This window comes from Octopus sinensis, linkage group LG2 (genome assembly GCF_006345805.1).
Source record: "Octopus sinensis linkage group LG2, ASM634580v1, whole genome shotgun sequence".
NCBI classification, from domain to species: Eukaryota; Metazoa; Mollusca; class Cephalopoda; order Octopoda; family Octopodidae; genus Octopus; species Octopus sinensis.
This window is the reverse complement of record NC_042998.1, coordinates 90,295,427-90,317,926: the sequence shown is the minus strand read 5'-3', so window position 1 is coordinate 90,317,926 and position 22,500 is coordinate 90,295,427. Positions and strand designations below refer to the sequence as shown.

Sequence of the window (22,500 nt, the reverse complement as noted above, 5' to 3'; positions counted from 1 at the left end):
CTGTTATTGTGCCTGAAGTCGAATCTGTGCCCATTAAGCCTTTTGTTTAATTGTTCTGTTGTACAACCAACATAAATTAAGTTGTGTTTCGTGCATTCTGCAGTGTAATAATAATAATAATAATAATAATAATAATAATAATAATAATAATGATAATAATAATAATAATAATATAATAATAATAATAATAATAATAATGATAATAATAATAATGATAATATTAATGATAATAATAATAATAATAATAATAATAATAATAATAATAATAATAATAATAATAATAATAATAATAATAATGATAATGATAATAATAACTGTGATGGTGATAATGAAAAACAAACAAAAATAACAATAATAAGATACTGCTGTGACTACACATAAAACAATATCATTGATGATGATGGTGGTGATGGTGATGGTGATGATGATAATGATGATGGTAATGGTGGTGATGATGATAATGATGATGGTAATGGTGGTGATAATGATGATAGTGATGGTAATGGTGATGATAATAACAATAATAAGCCGACTACGGCTGCTATAATGGTACGATTATAATTGTAACGGCAATGATGGCCGTCTCCCCACGAGCCAATCAAAGCTAAAAAATGATAACATTATCGTAGCACCAAAATGTTTTTGGAAACTAAAAGGAAAACTAAATCAGTATACCAAATCGCTTGCCCTATGGTTAATCTGGAAGCGCGTCCCCCAGGGAAGAGCCAGCCTGGGATCGAAAAGTCATCAACTGGCACAAACTCTTCTCCGAATACGGACATGGATGGTCACTTGAACGGGAAATCCCCCAACTCGAGCCCTCCAAGTTCACCACCACAACCACCACAGAAAGAAAAATGTAAGCGGAACAAATGGACCCGAGAAGAGTATAAAGAAGTAATATACGCTTAGTACTATGCATTAGGTAGGCCATCTCAAGAGAGACACACCGCAAACTCTTACAGTATATGGAGAACACGGAATCAAGACAGTAGGCCCTATTTGGACGAGAACAAATTAGCAAATGTGAGGAGGAATATCCTTAGAAATAACAGACTCACAGACAGTGAAATAAGCGCGATCAAGCACGCAACGGAAAATGACATAAATATAAGACACAAAGGAAATGAAGAATCAGATGAACAGTATAGCCCGCCACGAGGCTTAATTGAAAGACTGCCATCTGACCAAAGTACGCAAAGGCCTGAAGATACAAGAAATTCTATTGTACCTGTTAAAGATAGCCAGGAAAACAAAAAAACAACAGTAACTGAAGATCTCGCATTTGCTGAAGAACACAGAGAGTCTATGGCAGAAATGAGGCAGAAAATCCTGAATACGCTTGAAGTTGTAAGACATACAAGTATGAATGATAGAGAACCACTTCATAAACTCTCAAATACAAACCAAAATAAAAAACAAATCCAAATTGGCAACTATGTAACAAATGAAATAATACGAGAATTAAAACCTGATTTTACTGAGTTAAATGAAATTATTTACGCTTCTGCTAGGGCAATTGAAACCAGCTGTATGCCCCCGAAAAAACAAAGAAAACAAAACCTGGGAAGAAATCAAACCTGGAGAAGTAAAATTGAAAAAGAGATTGAATTTATGAGAGGGGAAATATCAATATTAAATGAACTAATATGTGGAAATGATGTAAGATCCAGAACAGGAAGAAAGATGAAGAGAAAATTTGGATCCTCACCAAGAGAAGAACTGATATCAATAAAAGAAACGCTGAAACAAAAAGTCCAAGCAAAAGCCCAAAGAATACGAAGATTTGAGAAGAGAAACAAGTTTTACAAAATTTACAACAACAAGCATGGGAAGACATTACAATAGCAGACCTAAGAAAGGCACTCACGAAGGCCCATAATTGGAAATCCCCCGGTAAAGATAGGGTGCCGAATTTCTGGCTCGCATCGCTCCCATGCGCACACGGTAAGCTAGTTCAGCTGCTCAATGGAATTATAAGAGACCCAAAGAAAACACCTGAATGGTTAGCAAGTGGAATTACTTACCTACTCCCAAAGAATAACGAAACCAACCTTCCAAAAAACTATCGGCCTATAACCTGTCTATCCACCACGTATAAAATCCTAACATCTATCCTGGCGGAGAAAACATATGCATTCATGGAGAAGAACGATATTTTCCCCATTGAACAAAAAGGGTGCCGCCGAGGCTCTTATGGATGCAAAGATCAACTGCTAATCAATCGTATGATCCTTGAGAACTGTCACAACAAGCGCAGAAATCTCAGCACCGCATGGATTGACTATAAAAAGGCCTTCGACAGTATACCGCATCCATGGATCTTGAGATCGCTGGACATCTTCAAAATTTCCCTGTGATTTCAAACTTCCTGAAGCACAATATGTCGTTGTGGAATACGAATCTCCAATTATACCACTCTAATGGAGTACTTGCCTCAGAAAATATAAACATCAACTGTGGAATTTTTCAAGGTGACTCACTTTCACCTTTAATATTCTGCATAGCCCTAATACCCCTTACAAGTGAATTAAACAGAACAGGGTATGGGTATAAAATTGCCAATAAAAAAATAAGCCATCTATTTTATATGGATGACTTAAAACTTTATGGTAAAGACAATAATGAACTTGAAGGCCTATTGCGCACCGTGAAAGCATTCAGCGATGACATCGGGATGGAGTTTGGACTTGAGAAGTGTGCCAAGGCCACTTTCCAGAAAGGGAAAGTGAAGACCACAAATTCAGTCGTGTTAGATGTTGACACAGTCATAAGAGAGCTTGAGCAGGAACAAACATACAAATATTTAGGGATAAATGAAGGCTCTGGTATTCAGCATGCAAGCATGAAAGAGAAAATCAGGAAGGAATGTTATAGGAGATTTCGTGCAGTCCTGAAATCTAAACCAAATGCACGTAACAAGGTGTTAGCTATAAATTCCTTAGCAGTTCCAGTTGTTACTTATAGCTACAATGTGTTGAACTGGAATATGAGTGAAGTAAAGAATATAGATAAGAAAATACGCAAGCTGCTGAGTTGTAATAGGATGCACCACCCAAAGGCAGACGTAGATCGCCTTTACCTTCCCAGAGCCCAAGGAGGTCGAGGCCTGATCCAATTTGAACTAGCTTACAAAACAACCACAATTGGACTGGCCAAATATCTCGAAATATCGAATGACTGGATGCTAAAGCTCGTGGAAAATCACGAGAGACGAAAGAAGCTTCATTCTATCATAAAGGAAAGCAAAAAATTTGCTATTGATCTCGTGCAGGATACCCAAACTGAACAACCCGAGGGAAGTACGGCAACTATTGTTGCAAAGAAGGTGAAAATGATGGCAATGAAAAAAGCGCACGAGCAATTGGCTGATAGGTGGGAGGAGAAACCTCTGCACGGCAAATATGTGACCCGCAGCAAACAAGCTGATGTTGACCAGAAGCAAACCCATCAGTGGCTACGGAGCTCAGGGCTAAAAGCAGAGAGCGAAGGTTTCATCCTGGCTGCTCAAGATCAAAACCTATTAACTCGGAACTACCAGGCCAATGTGATGAAAAATGGAGCAGACCCAAAATGCCGATTCTGCAACGACATGATTGAAACAGTGGACCACCTAATCTCTGGATGTAAAGTCTTAGCACCAGTGGAGTATAAATTAAGACATGACAGAGTTGGCCAATATCTCCACTGGCTAATAAGTCGGCATTACAATATCAAAACTGCCGACAAGTGGTATAATCACCACCCTGAGGCTGTAACTGAAGGAGAAAATGTAACGATTCTGTGGGACTTTCCAGTACATACAGACCGAACCATCAAGGCCAATAAACCAGATATTGTTGTGAAAGACCAAAACAATAAAGTTTGCTTATTGATCGACATGAGCATCCCCTGTGATCATAATATCTCAGCGAAAGAGTTTGACAAGCTCAGAAAATATAAAGACCTACTCATTGAAATTGAGAAAATGTGGCATCTCAAGGCGGTTACAATACCAGTGATCGTAGGAGCACAAGGAATGATTAAGAAGGGAACCGAAAATTATATGAGAATGATCCCTGGCTTACCATCCCTGCAAGAAGTGCAAAAGATTGTCTTAACTGGTACATCACACGTATTGAGAAGAGCATTGTCGATGTGAGAACTGTTGCTGCTCATGTATTTTAATTTAACTTTAAAAAAAAAAAAAAAAAATGAACGAACTACTGAGTTTGGTTTAATGGCCTACCAATGTATACTATGAGTTTCTTTGCCCTAGGAGTCGGGAAGACACTCGGCAAGAAATGATAGCAAATTTGAAAGAAGAAGAAAAAAAGTAATAACAATAATAATAATAATAATAATAATAATAATAATAATAATAATGATGATGATGGATCCTCTCGTCGAAGACGACGTATGAGTGTTCAGTGTTTTGCTAAACGACCTGTACAAACGACTTGTTTATAGTGATCAAATGTATGTGATATAAATAAGCTCGCTCCCCGCACCCCATAATACTGACGTTGCCTGAACAAGTGTGCCGCTCGTCATATGTCGAAATGATCGCCGAGCAACGTAAAAGGAAGTGTTTCGCCCAAGAACACAACGATCCGCTCGTTCAACAGCGCAACGATCTGCTCGTTCCGGAATCTAAGTCGTGATCTGGCGATCGTGATCGTGGCGATCGTGTTGAGAAAAATACATTAATTGTCATAGATAAAATATTGTTTAAATTAGATTGATAGAATCAGCAGAGCGCCGGACAAAAATGCCTTGCAATATTTGGATGCGGTCCTTTATGCTGTGAGCTGAAATATCGCTGAGATCAGCTTTGTGGTTTTCATCCTTCCGTTGCTGCAAAAATAATTTACCTGTTAAATAATTGGATCGATATAGCCGTCAGTATTCAACTCTCTCTGAATTTGCGGTCTTGTGCATATCTTTAATAGAAATCAAGGCGGAGTAATGAAATGGCTATCCCTCAAAGTACCTTATCGCACGGGAAGCTAGAAGGGTACGGAAATAGGGGACATGTATGCATGTATGCATTTATGTGTGTGTGTATGTATGTATGTCACTATTAATTTTTTTTCAAGATTTCTTGCTAATAGAGAAAGAACCGGTTTCTAACCTAGGTTCAAGATTCCTTCATTGAAATTTCAACATCAACAACAGGGTACTTTTGTTTGTTAGTTTATATGTATGTATGTATGTATGTATGTATGTATGTATGCATAAATATGTATATTCTTTTATTCCTTTAACTGTTTCAGTCATTTAACTGTGGCCATGCTAGAGCACCGCCTTTAGTCGAGCAAATCGACCCCAGGAATTATTCTATGTAAGCGTCGTACTTATTCTATTGGCCTCCTTTGCCAAACTGCTAAGTTACTGGGACGTAAACCCACTAGTATCGGTTGTTAAGCGATGTTGAGGGACAAACACGCACACACGCAGAAACATACACACAAATACATACTTACATACATACATACATACATACATACATACACACATATATATATATATATATATATTATATATATATATATATATATATATATATATATATATATATGCATACATACATATATATATATATATAAAAACAACGGGCTTCTTTCAGTTTCCGCCAACCAAATCCACTCACAAGGCCTTGGTCAGCCCGAGGCTATAGCAGAAAACACTTACCCAAGGTGCCACGCATTGGGGCTGAACCCGGAGACATATGATTGATAAGCAAGCTACTTTTATTCATATTATTTGCCACAAGGGCATTACATAGATGTAGCTGCGGGCTGGACATTACATTAATGAGATGAAATGATAAACGAAATTATGATATTAATGAGAGGAGCAAAAGACGCCCGCCGATCTTCTGCTTCTCTAAACCATTGTTCTTAAAAAAAAAACAACAAAACAAAACAAAAAAATAACGAGGTATTAAACCTCTTACCTCATTTCTTACAATTACTGGACTTAAAAGTCCATTACAAATTGAGGCGCTGAGCCTCTTACAAACAATAAGATACAATAAACATTTTAGGCATTAAAGCCTCTTTATCCTTCCTCCCCGACCAAGCTGTATGCCTCCCGTAGGCAATGCTCCAGCTCTAGGTCGGGGCCCCAGAAGGCGAACCTAAACTGGTCCTTCGGGAAGGAGTCAATCACTCTGAACATATCGAGTTCCGATATGACCTCCTTAGTCACCTGCGGAGGCCAATCCGGGTCTTCAGTCCAGGGCATGATCTCCTCCCTCCGGCCCTCTAGCTTCCTTAAGAAGCTCTGCATTGCCCCTCCCTTATGGAAGAAGATGACAAAATCATCTCTCGTCGCTCTGGGAGGGGCCACAGTTTCCTCTGTCGGTGGCACACTTCCCACCGACAAAGTTTCAGGGTATGCCGGTCTCCACCTCCTCGTCTTCCTCCATCTCTCCCTCCAACGGGGGAACGGGGGGGGGGCGCTACTTTTATTAACTGCCCCAGGACCTTACCTTGGTCAGTTTTTCTTAATGTGACCCGGTTCCAGGCACAGGTGACACCGGGGTGGGGGTGAGATCCCTCAAGAATCACCGGATACCTAGAACCGACCATCCTCAAAAAATCTGGAAAAACCAGATCATTGGCTGGTTGGGTCCACAGGATCAAAACTCTTTCTCAATTTCTATTTGAGAGAACACAGTGATGGTGTCGAGAGACTTGGAATACGTCCTCAACACCACCGTTCTCTCGTTGAAGTCTTTTACCCACTGCTTGGGGGGTACAATCACCCACGCCAACGTGGTGTTTATCTCACTCGCTCGCTCGCTCACTCACTCACTCACTCATTCACTCACTCACTCACTCACTCACTCACAATCCGGAGTATCGCTTACGTGAACGTCACTGATCTGTAAAAGAACATGACAAAACCATCTCAAGCATTATCCTCATTTCCCCTTAATCGTTATCGTATGTCTTCATAATCGTTGACGTCATTGTTAGTTTTTAACCGTCTTATATTTCAGAAATGGGAGCCACGCTGTGTTACGAGTGTTCAACGAAGTTTTTGACTAACAAAAAAGACAACAAAAACTGTCCTATTAATGATTATGTAAAGAATATAGCTGTCAACAAGTGCAACGGAATATGCATTTATAGAACAAACACGGAACATCCCGAAAGTAAATTAAAAAAGACTTTGATTATTTTTCAATTTATATAGTTTTAGCATAGATTTTATGTGAGATTCAATGTTTCTGAGGAAGAAATTGTTGCGAAGTTGTCATCATTTGTTTTAAAGCAGCACACTGCAGCCATCCTCTTGAAATTATTGCTTCGATATTTCAGAGCTGTACTTGTGTAGCAAGTGAGTTGATCAGAGGCCGTGTGTTCAAACTGAAGTAATTAAATCGCGGAAGAGCCATTGTAGTTATTTTGTAACACACAAATTGTTAAATTTATTTTAGATTAATTTCATAACGTCTTTATAAAAGTTGAACACTTGAAAGTAGAGAAAGTTCAGTGCCACTGAGTATGTTTTTCCTCTTCTTAACGTAAAACTAGTGTTTTATAATAAAGATGATTATGCCATTGTTGATTGAGTGGTAATTCATTGAACACAGGCTGTCATGAATCTGTCTTACGAATTTATGAATTGTTCAGATCTTGCAAGATTCACACATTCTTCAACTTGTATTCTTCACCTGTGTTTTATAAGGTGTTATAGGTATCTTTAAATAGCTCTGAGCTGCAGTCAATAATACACTGGCTTAATGAATTACTCATTTTGACATAAACATCTGATGAAGGAACTGGTCACATCTTATTCAAATAAACTACAATGACATCTCATAAAAGCAGAAAGAATATTTAAGTAAATAAAAAAAAAAGATTTGATATGAAAATATTTGTTCGTAATGAATTTATGAATGAATCACAGTGAGAGAAAACTTTCATATACGAGGAGGTCATTCGTATAAAATTAAGCTAGTTTTATACTATGTAGATATGCTGTTGAAAAGTCGTTTTTGTACTGCTTTTCTATCGAAGAAATGTTAATAATTTGATATTTAATTATCTTTCTTCTAGCTTACTTTCGCTCCTGCTCAACTCTTCATAGCCTACCAAAAGATATCCCGGACTCAGGTTGTTATTCTTATGGCGATAATGTATTTTGTTTTTGTAACAAGGATAACTGTAATGGCGCACCGATTGGTAAGTAAACGAGTTGCATATTTAAAATTTTATTTTGCTCTTCGAATAAGCGCATACTATTTATAAGAAAACTCTAGTTATCCTGATAGTCATTGGCAGTTGTTATATACGAAGTGTAATTTCAGAATTTAAGATCAATCCAGATAACATTAAAACAATGTATTTACTAACATTCATAACACAAAATGAATACATCACTATACAAGATACAAACTATTGAAAAATATTGAGGGAAAAATGCAATGTTGTAGAACTTACTTCAGTTAAAATTCCAAGAACAAGTGTTTGTGTTCCCCATTGAAAGTAAATGAGTTCTATAGAGCTCTTTTTAAGGTTTTACTCAACAAATTACCTTAAATCGATGATGGCCCATTCAGAAAGATCGACAAATTTTCAATTTGTTCAATCTCAATGGCATTGTTGCTGTGCCTACAATACTTGAGGGACGTTCACCCACCATTTCATACAAAATGGACGCAAATGGATTAAAGCTGCTTCCTGCATTGCACGACTTGTAAGCTACATAATATTAATAATAAAGAAACAAAACCCAAATCATAAACAATGGGGATTTCCATTTTTAAGGCGTCTAACAAATATAGAACAGTGTATGATAGCACACACACACACACATACACACACACACACACACACACACACACACACACGTATTTACTAATAAAATTGAATCAGTCAATCACGCTATTTCGGGGAATACATGTAAAATAGCGGTTTCGTAAAATGAAGGCTTATGAAACCTTACCGACTCTATTCTAATCGTCCTTTTCAGGGCGAACCACCATTTATTGTTGATTATTGCTCCCGTCAACGCCCTCTTAACTAGTTCACTAATCCGGTTCCTGAAATATTTACGCACCGGCAACGACGTGTTCAGCTTCCAGTAACCTGGTCTCTGTCTATGAAGTCTATCTAAGTCGACTGTACAGATCACGAATTTGTGGTCTGTGTAGTCGACTACTTTAAACTGTGGACAACCTATGCTATCCTTATCTATTACTCTGCAGAATAACCTATATAGATATGATCTGGATGAGCCGATGCGGTTTGACCAGGTCCACACTGGCAAATCCAGGAAGTCCAGTCGATACCTGTCAGAGAGTTGGAATCGTCTGAGCAGGTTTGCGAGGCTTTTGCACCCTCCTCTCCTATCTGCTAAACCTACACAGTTCCACCTTACATTTAAAACTCCATTCCAATTACCCACTAACACTAAAGAGCGGGATGTTCCCAGGAAAGTTTCCAGATGTCTGAAGAAATCTGGTCGTCCTGCCCCTGTCGGGGCTAGACAGCAATTAGCCCGAAAGTATGTCCTTCGCTGTCTATCATATCCAGGACCACCGACTTACCTTTCGGATCCAGGAAAATCATCCGTATTTTAAGATTCAGATTTTTCTGAACTATCACGGCGACTCCGTCTCCCGCTCCCGGACGACTTGGAGAAGCGTACACCTCATAGTCACCGAAAATAGGTTGGAAATCCCGCGAGTCAGAAATTCTGATTTTACTAACGGCCACCACGTCACCCTGAGGTTGTTGAACAGGTGACTCCACTTCCAAGGCACATACATTAACGCTGCCTATTCTGTACACGACCATGTTGTCGTAAAAAGAAAAGAAAAGAAGAGGAAAACTTCCTTGGTTTTGGTTGGAGGGCGGATTGCCCGTCCTTCCAGTTGGCTTGGTGTGTTTCCCACAGTAAATCACCAAGAATTCTCTTGGTGATATTCCCTGGGAAATATCCGATTTTTTTGTGGGAATTGGGTTATTAAGTGTGCGTATATGTTTTGTGTTTTTTGAATGATTTGTATGTGTGCATTCAGGGAGATTGTGGGTGTGACAAAAACTTTTGGTGTAATGTTTGTTTCTGTTATTATGCACTTCATTAATTCATTAGTTTTTTTTTGTGTTTATTGCCATACAGTTTGATAATATAATGAAATTATTGTATACAGTGCTCAGGTGCACCACATCTTGTCAGAAAGTGCGTATAAAGTATATACAGTAATGTACAAATGTCTGGAAAGCGAACAATGTATGAGTCAGATACATGCTTGTGTGTGTAAGGAGGGGAGAAAATCAGGTGTAGTGTTGGCGAATCTCAGAAAGCATGGAAGTTTTGAAGGATGCAGTGCACCGACAACTAACAACTGATGCCGACAGTTCGTTCCATGCTACAGCAACTCTCAGTGTGAAAAAATGTTTCCTAAAGTCATGAGAGCTGTGCTGTTTTCTGACTTTGTAAATATGTCCACGGGTGTTAGACGGGTGGAGTTTGAAAAGGTGCTCAGAGTAAGTGGGGGGATTTCCCAATGCCGATTTTTGGCATTTTCCCAGAACCTCCGTATCCGAAAACGGGGATTTATGGCAAAAAAAAATTTACAAAAATAAACAAATTTGGGAGAAAATGGGGGGTGGGTGGCGGAAGTCTTTCCAAACTTTGAGATGTTATTCATAAATTTCTATATCTTAGCTATTCTATGCCCAACGACGCCCCTCTCAAAAATCCCCTCGCATCCTCCCCCAATCCACCGCCGGACCTGTCAACTACCAGTCAAATCAAACAATCTGTATTAGTAGACACAACAACACCGCTCTTCTATTTAGCGCCGCAACAACATCAGTAGCTAAACCAACAGCCTCACAGTAATGCCACTCTCATCAACTTAGTGTGATACATATACTGCCTGTTGTAACACAGCTTTACCTTCATCAAATGGTAACTTTTGAAAGAATTGAGAAAAACTTGGCGAGATAGGAAAGTACTTGTCATCAAACCTTTCACCTTTTCACACACAACCCCAGAACGTAGAACATGCTGCTAAGCATTTTCTGTAACTTGCTAACGATTCTACCAACCTGTTAATGATAATGATCAGTATAATTGTTTTTAATAAATTCATGTTTCAACATCACCTTTTTGTCTGAAATATTTCTCTGCTGTTTAACATATCTAAAACTGATAATAGTTTGATTGTTTCTTCAAACAGTATGAAGCAGTATTTCTATCTTTTTTCCACAGGAGACAAGCTTAATCAAACTGTTGAAGAGCTTCCGTTTCCCGATAAATCAAGTAAGTAGATTTCAACATTATAGATATAAAATGACTATTTAAATCAGTGGTTCTCAACCATTTTTTTTGCCTCTGGGCACTTTGATTCCTGTTTTATTCTTGTGAATCTTCACAGTGATTCGATGTTTAAAAAATCCTGTTATATTTTTATAATTAAATATTATTAGGAATTGCATTATGAAATGTTAAAGTAATATGTGTACTGTAGAAGTATATGGAACATCACATTCGTGGACGAGTCAGTTTATCAGCCGAGTCTATCATCAATACTGTCGCGCCTCCTTCCTTCAAACGGGAAGGAAGAGCCATTTTCATCGTACTTATGACTATGGCGAAAGAACGTGTGTGGTGGACGCGTCTGAAAGGCCTAGAGACAAACACTTGTGCTTTTAAGGCCTAGAGGCATCTTGTGCTTTTAAATTCAGCACGTCCATGCGTCCATAAGAGATATCTCAGGTCGAATACCGCAGCAAATTTACCTTTCACGTCGTATATACATAATTAAGTACGATACACAGAAGGGTGTATGTGTGTGTGAGTGTGTGTGTGTGTGTGTGTGTGTGTGTGTGTGTGTGTGTGTGTGTGTGTGTGTGTGTGTGTGTGTCTGTGCAAATATCCGAAACTTCGAAGTTGCTGTCAGCCTTTTCCTTGTAAAAACTAATATGTACTCTTCTAAAAAAACTAGATCCAAAAATATTAAGTGATCCTTCAGTTTAAATTTTGATTGTTTTTATATATAACTTCATGAAAAATATCAAAACAAATATACATACATACACACATACAAATATATATACGGTCATGTATATTTATATATATATGTATATATACAATATACACACATATGTATATACACACATAATATATTTATATACACACACGTGTGTGTGTGTGTGCGCTCGCTCGCGTGCGTATATGCGTGTGTAATGGTAAAATATACTTCTTACGTCGAAGTTACCAGATGTGACGTACGAATGTGTGGCTCACCAAATGTAATCTACAGATGTATGGTTCTCACGTTGGAGTTGCCAGTCGTAGGGTACAGATAAAACGTTACTCGATGTAGAAATAGCGATTCTTGCTCCACGTCGGGGTCTCAATATGTAAATGGGCGAAAGTAGGATGAGACAGCGTAATAACAACATCGAAGCGAAAAGAATAATATTCATAGATTTATTTACCGGTAGTGGTTAGTAACACAGACATAGCAGTAATTGTAAATAAGTGACAATGGCACAATGTGTTGCTCATACGGTCTGCTGATAAAGAGATAGAAAGAGTAAGAATTACATTGTCCCTTTCCATTTGGTCGGTGATGTGCTTTCGGTTCTTTGACTCCGCCGGTTACGACGACGAGGGTCCCAGCTGATACGATCAACGGAACAGCTTGCTCGTGAAATTAACGTGCAAATGGCTGAGCATTCCACAGACACGTGTACCCTTAACGTAGTTCTCGGGGAAAATCAGCGTGACACAGAGAGTGACAAGGCTGAGCCTTTGAAATACAAGTACAACTCATTTTTGCCAGCTGAGTGGACTGGAGCAACGTGAAATAAAGTGTCTTGCTCAGGGACACAACGCGTCGCTGGGAATCGAACTCACAACCTTACGATCATGAGCCGAATGCCCTAACCACTAAGCCACGCGCCCTCACTGTGCTTTCGGTTAACCGGCCGCTAACCGAAGAGTGCGATATGCTCTCATTTAGCCGGTTGGAAACCAGAGAGAGAAGCAAAGCTTTCAGTCAGTTATAAGGTCCGGTTAGGATGCAGGTCAAATCTAAAACAATGGATTGATCTTTCCAGGATGACCGACGGTGTTCGGATGTCAGGTGTGGAGATACAACTCAGAGAATCAGGTGTGTGGATTCGATTTCGAATTATCAGTTAAGAAGAGCTAAGCGATCTCCCCCCATATATATATATATATATATATATATATATATATTATATATATATATATATTTAAAATTAAGGATAAAATCTTTATAAGAAATTATCAGTAGTTAGCGTGAAAAACCGCGTAAGAGAAAAAATCTGTTAATTTTTTTCAACTTTGAAAATATTTATTTATATTATATAGAGGGTACTATTATTCATAGGTACCGCACGCTAGGAGGGACTTTTGCAGTCAAAACTACTAAAATAAACAAATTGTACCGAATGCAAAACTTCAAAGCAAGTCATTTAAAAACAGAATTTAGTTACATATCACCTGTGATTTCGCAATCAATGGAGAATGTGCATTCTATGCTCTTCAGTGCAACGAACTCAAGACATATAAGAAAAAACACAACATTACAAACCCGACAAAATTCTGTTTTTAAATGACTTGCTTTGAAGTTTTGCATTCGGTACAATTTGTTTATTTTAGTAGTTTTGACTGCAAAAGTCCCTCCTAGCGTGCGGTACCTATGAATAATAGTACCCTCTATATAATATATATATTATATATATATATATATATATATATATATATATATATATATATATATATATATATATATATTTAAAATTAAGGATAAAATCTTTATAAGAAATTATCAGTAGTTAGCGTGAAAAACCGCGTAAGAGAAAAAATCTGTTAATTTTTTTCAACTTTGAAAATATTTATTTATATTATATAGAGGGTACTATTATTCATAGGTACCGCACGCTAGGAGGGACTTTTGCAGTCAAAACTACTAAAATAAACAAATTGTACCGAATGCAAAACTTCAAAGCAAGTCATTTAAAAACAGAATTTAGTTACATATCACCTGTGATTTCGCAATCAATGGAGAATGTGCATTCTATGCTCTTCAGTGCAACGAACTCAAGACATATAAGAAAAAACACAACATTACAAACCCGACAAAATTCTGTTTTTAAATGACTTGCTTTGAAGTTTTGCATTCGGTACAATTTGTTTATTTTAGTAGTTTTGACTGCAAAAGTCCCTCCTAGCGTGCGGTACCTATGAATAATAGTACCCTCTATATAATATATATATATATATATATATATATATATATATATATACTAGCAGTATCGCCCGGCGTTGCTCGGGTTTGTAAGGGAAATAACTATATAAGCATTTTTAGAGATGTAAAGTATAATAGCCATCTCAATATGGCTAACCACAAAGGGGGGGAGGTGTTACTGTAGCTTTTTACGTTCTGAAATTTAATGATAAAGTTTTAGAGAGTTACTTCCCATATATATGCCAAAAATGGATTAAAAATGGGAAAAATTGATGGTAAATCTTTTTTAATTTGTAGACTCATCGTAGACGCGCGCTAATACCCAGAAGGGCTCGATATGAATCACGACTATAAGATACCCGGTTTTGGTTAAACTGCACCGCAAAATGTGGGAGTAGTTAGGAATCTAAATCGTAGGAGACAGACAGCACACAACCTCACTTTTATATATAAAGATATATATATATATATCTATATATATATATATTATATATATATATTCATATATATATATATATAGATATATATATATATATATATATATATATTATATATATATATATATATATTGTATATATATATATCTATATATATATATATATATATATATATATATATATATGTATATATATATGTATATATATATGTATATATATATGTATATATATATATATGTATATAATATATATTATATATATATATATATATATATATTATATATGTATATATTATATATATATATATATATATATATATATATATAATATATATATATATTATATATATATAGTTGAAATTTATAGAAAAACAAAAGACGAAGACAGATGTATGAACAACAAGCAGGTGTATTAGTTTGACGCTCGGGAAAATGAAAAATTCTTTTACGTTTCGAACCTACGCCTTTCAGCAGAAAGGAATAAGAGAAAATAAACAGAGAGAGAGAATGAAAAGAAACTTGTAGATTTAGCGGTCAAGCATGGCGAATGATTAGAAAAAACAAGTTTGAAAGATGGGGTTGAAAGAAAGGGAGATAATAAAGTGCTGGTGATCCCAAATGAAGGTGCGCGTGCGAATGTGTATGTGAGAATGGTGTGTGTGAATGTGTAAGTGTGTGTGTGTGTGAATAGGGGCTAGTGACTCTGACGTGTGTGAGTGCGTGGAGGATGGTGTGTGGGTGTCTGGATGATGGTGTGGGGTGTATAAGGGTAGGGTAGGAAGGTGTGTGTGGTGGGTGTAGGGTGGGGTTGGTATCAGTGAAGAGATGAGGTGGGTAGGAGTGAAGAGAGGAAGTAGGTGTCAGTTGAAGAGAAGAGAGGAGTCAGATGAAGAGAGGAGAGGAGTTGAGTTGAGCCCATATGGAGCAAAGGAGCCAAGAGAGAAGGTTAATTTTTGTTCACAGCGAAGGCGGGAGTCCGGATGGCCCCTGTGCAAAGATAGTGAATAACCGGTAGAGCGGAAATGGCGTGAGACCGGTGTGTCATTACTGAGTCTGATGTCTCGGAGGTATATTTGTGTGTGTGTAAACGATTGCATGTTGCGTATACGAATGTGTGCTTATACACACACACACACACACACGCACATATATATATGTGTGTGTGTGTGTGGTGTGTGTGTGTGTGTGTGTGTGTGTGTGTATGTACACACACACATAGACACACATATAAAGACACATTCGTATACATAGTTTGCAATCATTTAGTGTCAACAAATGTTTGTAAGCATTAAAAAGTAGATCTAAAGTTTAACATCAGCTAAATCTGACAGCACTGTGTTGAAAAAAAAAGCGAATAATTCAAATTTAACAAAGTTGTCGAAAGGAGATAGAAGGAAAAACGTTTAACCGGAAATGAAGTGCTATTTTTAGTTACCTGCTTCTTTTTGTTTTATTATGCTCTGTGGTAGGTGTGTATCCGTGTGTGTGTGAAAGGGTTGGTTCTGTTAGCAAGTTGTGTCATATAATATAAACCTTCTAGAGCGTCTTCACTGATTTGTTTACCTTTGTAGATCCATTTTCCCATTGCAGGTAATCATGTTTGTCAACTTCGGCATCTATCGAAACTTGAGCACACACAAACACGCGCGCGCGGACACACACACACACACACACACACACACACACACACACACACACACACACACACACACACACACACACACACACACACACACACACACACACATGCACACACACACACACGCACATACACACACACGCACATACACACACACGCACGCACATACACACACACACACACGCACATACACAGACACATACTAACACTCGCTTTTTTCTCACGCACACACGCATACACACACACACACGCGCGCACACACACATTCTCTCTCTTTCTCTCTCCCACACATCCATTCACAAAAACATTTTGACTCTCATATGCACACGCATACATACATACACACAAATACAAAGATGGTCTTACTCTTTCACGTACACACTCATTTCAATACACACACACACTTTCTTTCTTTCTCTCTCTCATTCTCTCTCTCTTTCTCACATCCACTCACAAAAACTTATCCTTGTGTACTTGCACAAAGCTGTAAATATATAGTCGTTGCTCAAACGGGCATTACACATACAACATGTGCGCACACACACATACACACATACATTCAAACGTATAATTCTGTGCAGTCTATCCATAACATACACACGCAACTGTTTGAAACCACACTCAAACTGATAGCTGTGTCTGCATGTATGCATACATGCAGACACTTGTATGCATACATGCAGATACATACATGTATGCATACATGCAGACTTATGCATACGGTCGCATATATCTAAATATATATATATTTACTTACACACACACACACACACACACACACACACACACACACATACACATACGTACACACAAACACAAATATGGTCTTACCCTTACACGTTCACACACATGCCTCGCACCCTTTGTCTTAGCCCCCCCCCCTTGAAGTTTTCAGACCATAAAATCGATCCCAGTAGTTATTTAAAGACCGGTACCCATTCTATCTCTCTTTGCCGAACGATGTAAACAAATCAATACCGGTTATCTTGTTACAGGAGGCAAATATAAAGATGCTCGCATACATATATATATATTTTTTATTTATGCGCCCTTTTCAAGCCTAGCCAGGCTCATGGGCCCGGTTTCCCGGTTTCTGTGGCGTTTGCATTCCCCTCCAGCTGGGCGGGACGCCAGTCCATCGCAGCGTTACTCAAGAAACAGGAAGAAAGAGTGAGAGAATATTGGGGCGAAAGAGTACAACAGGGGTCGCCACCACCCCTGCCGGAGCCTCGTGTAGCTTTAGGTGTTTTCGCTCAATAAACACACACAACGCCCTGTCTGGGAATCGAAACCGCAATCCTCCGACCGCGAGTCCGCTGCCGTAAATACGGGGCCATTGCGCCTCCACATACAGATATAGAGGGTGACTCAAAATTAATTAAGTATTTATATAAACTAGTCAAGAACTGAGGTCAGCTGAGGTCAGTTGAGCTTCTTTATGTAGATCTTGCCTACCCGTGTCTCTAATCTTTTCTCCTACCCCAATCTATTCACCGCAGCTTTCACCCACCACATCTCTACATTCATTATACCACCCTCAATTCCAGAAATCCTTATGAGTTTTCAGTTTCAGTTATTAGATTTTGCCCATGCTAGGGTTCGGTGAAGCTGTTTTTCTCTCGGTCACACATAACTAATATGGAAAAACAAACAAACAAAACAACAAGAAGAATAAAACTGTCGGCGGCAAACGGCATAAACACTTATTAACGTGTGTGTGGTCTTGATTATAAGTTGGAGCTGCGACTCCTTCACCAGGTTAGTGTTATACTTGACTGTAAGTATTCAAGTTCAGTAGAGTTGCTGCAGTATGCTTTTGCCAACAAGTTACAATTGAAATGAGAATAACGTTGTTGCTGGTATGCGACCCTGTTTGACTCCTATTGTAATATGAAATTGGGCCGAGCTGGAAATTTGAGCTTTCATACCGATGTGAAAGGACTCTATCATACATGTAAAGTTTCCATACTTTGTATCTATGCAAGTTCCAGTATTAACTTGTGTTTGAAGTACGAACACAATTACTTGTGCTCACGTGTAGATTAATTTATTTAACCTTATTCATGTTTGTTTCATCGTTCGTGTTCTAGTTGTTTAACCTGGGATCAATCTAGATCAAAATTATTCCAGCCATGACCATTCCATTTTTGTAGGAGTATCTAGAGATGTAGTATCTAATGTACCATTGTTTAATTAAGAGAGTTGTGACTGACATATTTCACTGCTGTTTCCTGCAGGTTGTTACGATCAAGAAAGTGGCTTCCTCATCGCCTCATTAGTATTATTGTATATTGTAACACACACACACACACACACACACACACACACACACAACACACAAGCATACACATGCGTACACATACACACAAGCGCAGACATACAAACACACAAGTAGATATGTACATTCATATACATATTAATATATATATAAATTACATATAAAATATATTTATATAATATAATAAACATATATAAAATATATGAAATATATATATAATATATGCATATATACGTACACCCATACACACACATGTATATGTATGTATGCATACATTCATATATATATATATATATATATATATATATATATATGCATGTGTATGTGTGTGCGTGTATGTACATATATACATATTTAGATATATGCAACCGTATGCATAAGTTCATACATGCAGACACATATATCAGTTTGAGCGTGGTTTCAAACGGGTGCGTGTGTGTACGTTATGGATAGACTGTACAGAATTATACGCTTGAATGTATGTGTGTGTGTGTGTGTGTGTATGTATGCGTCTGTGTGTGCGCGCGCGTGTTGTGTGTGTAATGTCCGTTTCAGTAACGACTCTATATTTACAGCTTTGTACAAGTACACACGGATATGTTTGATCTAGGGGGCTGCATTCCTGAGTTTTCTCATGTTGATTTATTATGGATTGGTTTTGTTTAACATCGCTTAAGAAAGGAAAAGGCCCCTGTTTATTTATACAAACAAACTTGCATTATATATATATATATATATATATATATATATATATATATATATATATATATTATATATATATATGGGTATGAATGTAAGAGTATAAGACTGTGTGTGCGTGAAGGTGCGTGCGTATGTACAATTGTATAAGCTGCATCACAAATACAAGTGTTTTTTCATCGAGCCGGCCAGACGTCTTTTTGAAATCCGAGAAGGTACTTTTGCCGAGCAAGCGCCTTCTTTAAACGAAGTTTACCTTTAAAGGATAAAATGATGGCTGTGAATATAGTAGTCTTTACATTCGGACTTCTCATGCTCAGCTTCCAAGTGGTAGTAGCAAGTAAGTGTAAATGAAGATGCATTAATTATTCCTCAATACTGATTTCGACAATTGCTCTTATTTATTTGTTTAATTATATATATATATAATATATATATATTATATATATATAATATATATATTATATATATTATATGTATGTATGTATGTCTGTCTGTATGTATATATATATATGTATGTGTGTATACATACATACATACATACATACATACATATATATATATAGACATACAGACAGACATACATACATATATATATATATAAGACATACAGACAGACATACATATACATATATATATATATATATTATATATATATATATATATATATAATTTGACCTTAGTGTTTGAGTTCAGCTAATATCTATATATACATACATACATGTATACATACACACATGCTGGCATGCATACCTCCCTCCCTCCCTCCCTCCCTCCTACCTACCGACCTGCCTACCTACCTACCTACCTACCTACCTACCTACCTACCTACCTACCTACATACATACATACATACATACATACATACATGCATGCATATCTACCTGTATGGGGAACACATTGAAATAAAGCTATATAAGAAATTTATTCTTTGGATCAGAATTTGTACTATAATTGATTTAATAATTGATTAGATGCACTGAACTATCACATCTTAGAACCCTTTGGGACTTATACAGCAGAAACATGTGTCGGAATTTAAAATGCAGAAAAAAATTATTAGATACATTTTAAAGATGTATGACTCTCTATTCTTCATATTATACTCTGAATTCTGCATGAATTCCTTCGAAGCAAAATCAAGATTTACCAATCGATAGGAATACAACTATAATTGTTTATTCTAAACGATTCCAAATATTCGGTGTGATTAGCCAAGTCTGGGTTTTAACAGAGTGCCTGTAAGGTTATCTGTCTGGATTTAAAATCCCTATTCCTTTGTGGTATATATATTATAATATTATATATATATATATATATATATATTATATATTATATATATATGTTTGTGCATGTGTGTGTGTGTGTGTCTTTGTATATACAAACACACAAGCACACACATGTACGTATGTATGTGTGTGTGTGTGTGTGTACACGCATATATGTTTTGCCTTAAGCAGAAGTACAGGAGTTGCTTAAAGATATTGCATGGCCTTCTCCTGATAGTGACTTAAGCTATGCCATTGTTTGGAAACCTTGAGTATCTCAAGGTATCATCTCAGGATCAGGCGTTCCATTCATACGCCTTACGTTTCGCGTGAGTTGGGCAACAAGGACTGAATTAGCCTTCATCAATTGAAGAGTTCCATTTACGGTTACTTGTCAACCACAATCACTTCGATTGGTTTACGCTTCCATGGCAACCACCCTAATAAACAGCTTCTTTTGCTTGGGTTCAAAATTAATAATTTGAACGAAGAAGCGCATTGATCTTGATGGGAAATTGTGGGAGCCAATTTCATGGGAGAATGATAGAGCATCCTCTCCTTTGACAAGAGCACTCTTCAGCCAAGCCCTTGGACATAAATTTCATCAGTTGGTGCCTTCTGTAATCTACTGATGGTGGTTTCTTTACGAAACCTCGTAGGCCTTCAAATTTACCCGTTCTCCTTGTGGTTTAAGCAGGTTGAGGAGAGAGACCCTGGACACTGTGTGTGTGTGTATGCATATATGCATGTACATGTATGTATTATGTATGCATGTACATGTATGTATTATGTATGCATGTACATATATGTATGAATGTATATATATAGATATATATGTATATGTGTATATATATAAACACATATACATATATATATATACACATATACAGACATATACATACATACACACATACATGCACATATACAAACATACATACATACATACATACATACATACATACATACATACATACATACATACATACATACATACATACATACATACATATGTGTGTGTGTTATGATGTATCTATTTTAAAAACGTTTGTTCAACCAACTTTCTTTTATGTGCGTGTCTGAATATGTATGTGTGTGTGTATGCGTGTATATTCATTGTGTGTATATGTATTTATATATAAATATTTAAATATGTATTCTTTTATTATTTTAGTCCTTTATTTGTTTCAGTCATTTGACTGCGGCCTTGCTGGAGCACCACCTTTTAGTCGAGCAAATCAACCCCAGGACTTATTCTTTTTAAGAAATAGTACTTATTCTATCGGGCTCTTTTTGCCGAACCGCTAAGTTACGGGAATGTAAACACACCAGCATCGGATGTCAAGCGATGTTGGGGAGACAAACACATACATACATATACATATATACGACAGGCTTCTTTCAGTTTCCGTCTACCAAATCCACTCACGAGGCTTTTGTTGGCCCGAGGCTATAGTAGAAGACACTTACCCAAGGTGCCCCGCAGTGGGACTGAACCTGAAACCATGTGGTTGAGAAGCAAGCTTCTTACCACACAGCCACTCGAATATATGCACACACAGGCTCGCACACACACACACACACACACATACACACACACACACACACACACACACACACACACACACACATATATACTGTATATATATATATATTAAGGAGGGGAGAAAACAAATTCAAATGCCGACGTATATATTCATTCAATCCATATTAACGAAATTCTCCATGGTATACAAAGTGCATACATAGACCCTTTCATCTATATAATAAAAAAACAAATTCTAAGAATTTATAAATACATACATATACACGAAGATTTATAAATGTATAAAGATTCATACACATATAAAATTTACAAACGCATGAAAATTTATAAATATAGATATATAAAACAGTGTAAGTCCATAAATGTACTCTACATTTCAAACCGATATAATATATATAGGGTATCTA

At 37.1% G+C, this 22,500-nt stretch overlaps 1 protein-coding gene across 1 annotated transcript in view; it reads left to right on the top strand.

The window, feature by feature from the left end:
- LOC115208781 overlaps positions 1–22,500 on the top strand; it is a 43,079-nt gene that overhangs the window by 1,986 nt on the left and 18,593 nt on the right. Inside the window, exons 2-4 of the mRNA XM_029777104.2 lie at positions 6,989–7,144; positions 8,052–8,177; positions 11,218–11,268. Coding sequence (XP_029632964.1) covers positions 6,989–7,144; positions 8,052–8,177; positions 11,218–11,268 — 333 coding nt within the window. The remainder of the gene's footprint in view (positions 1–6,988; positions 7,145–8,051; positions 8,178–11,217; positions 11,269–22,500) is intronic.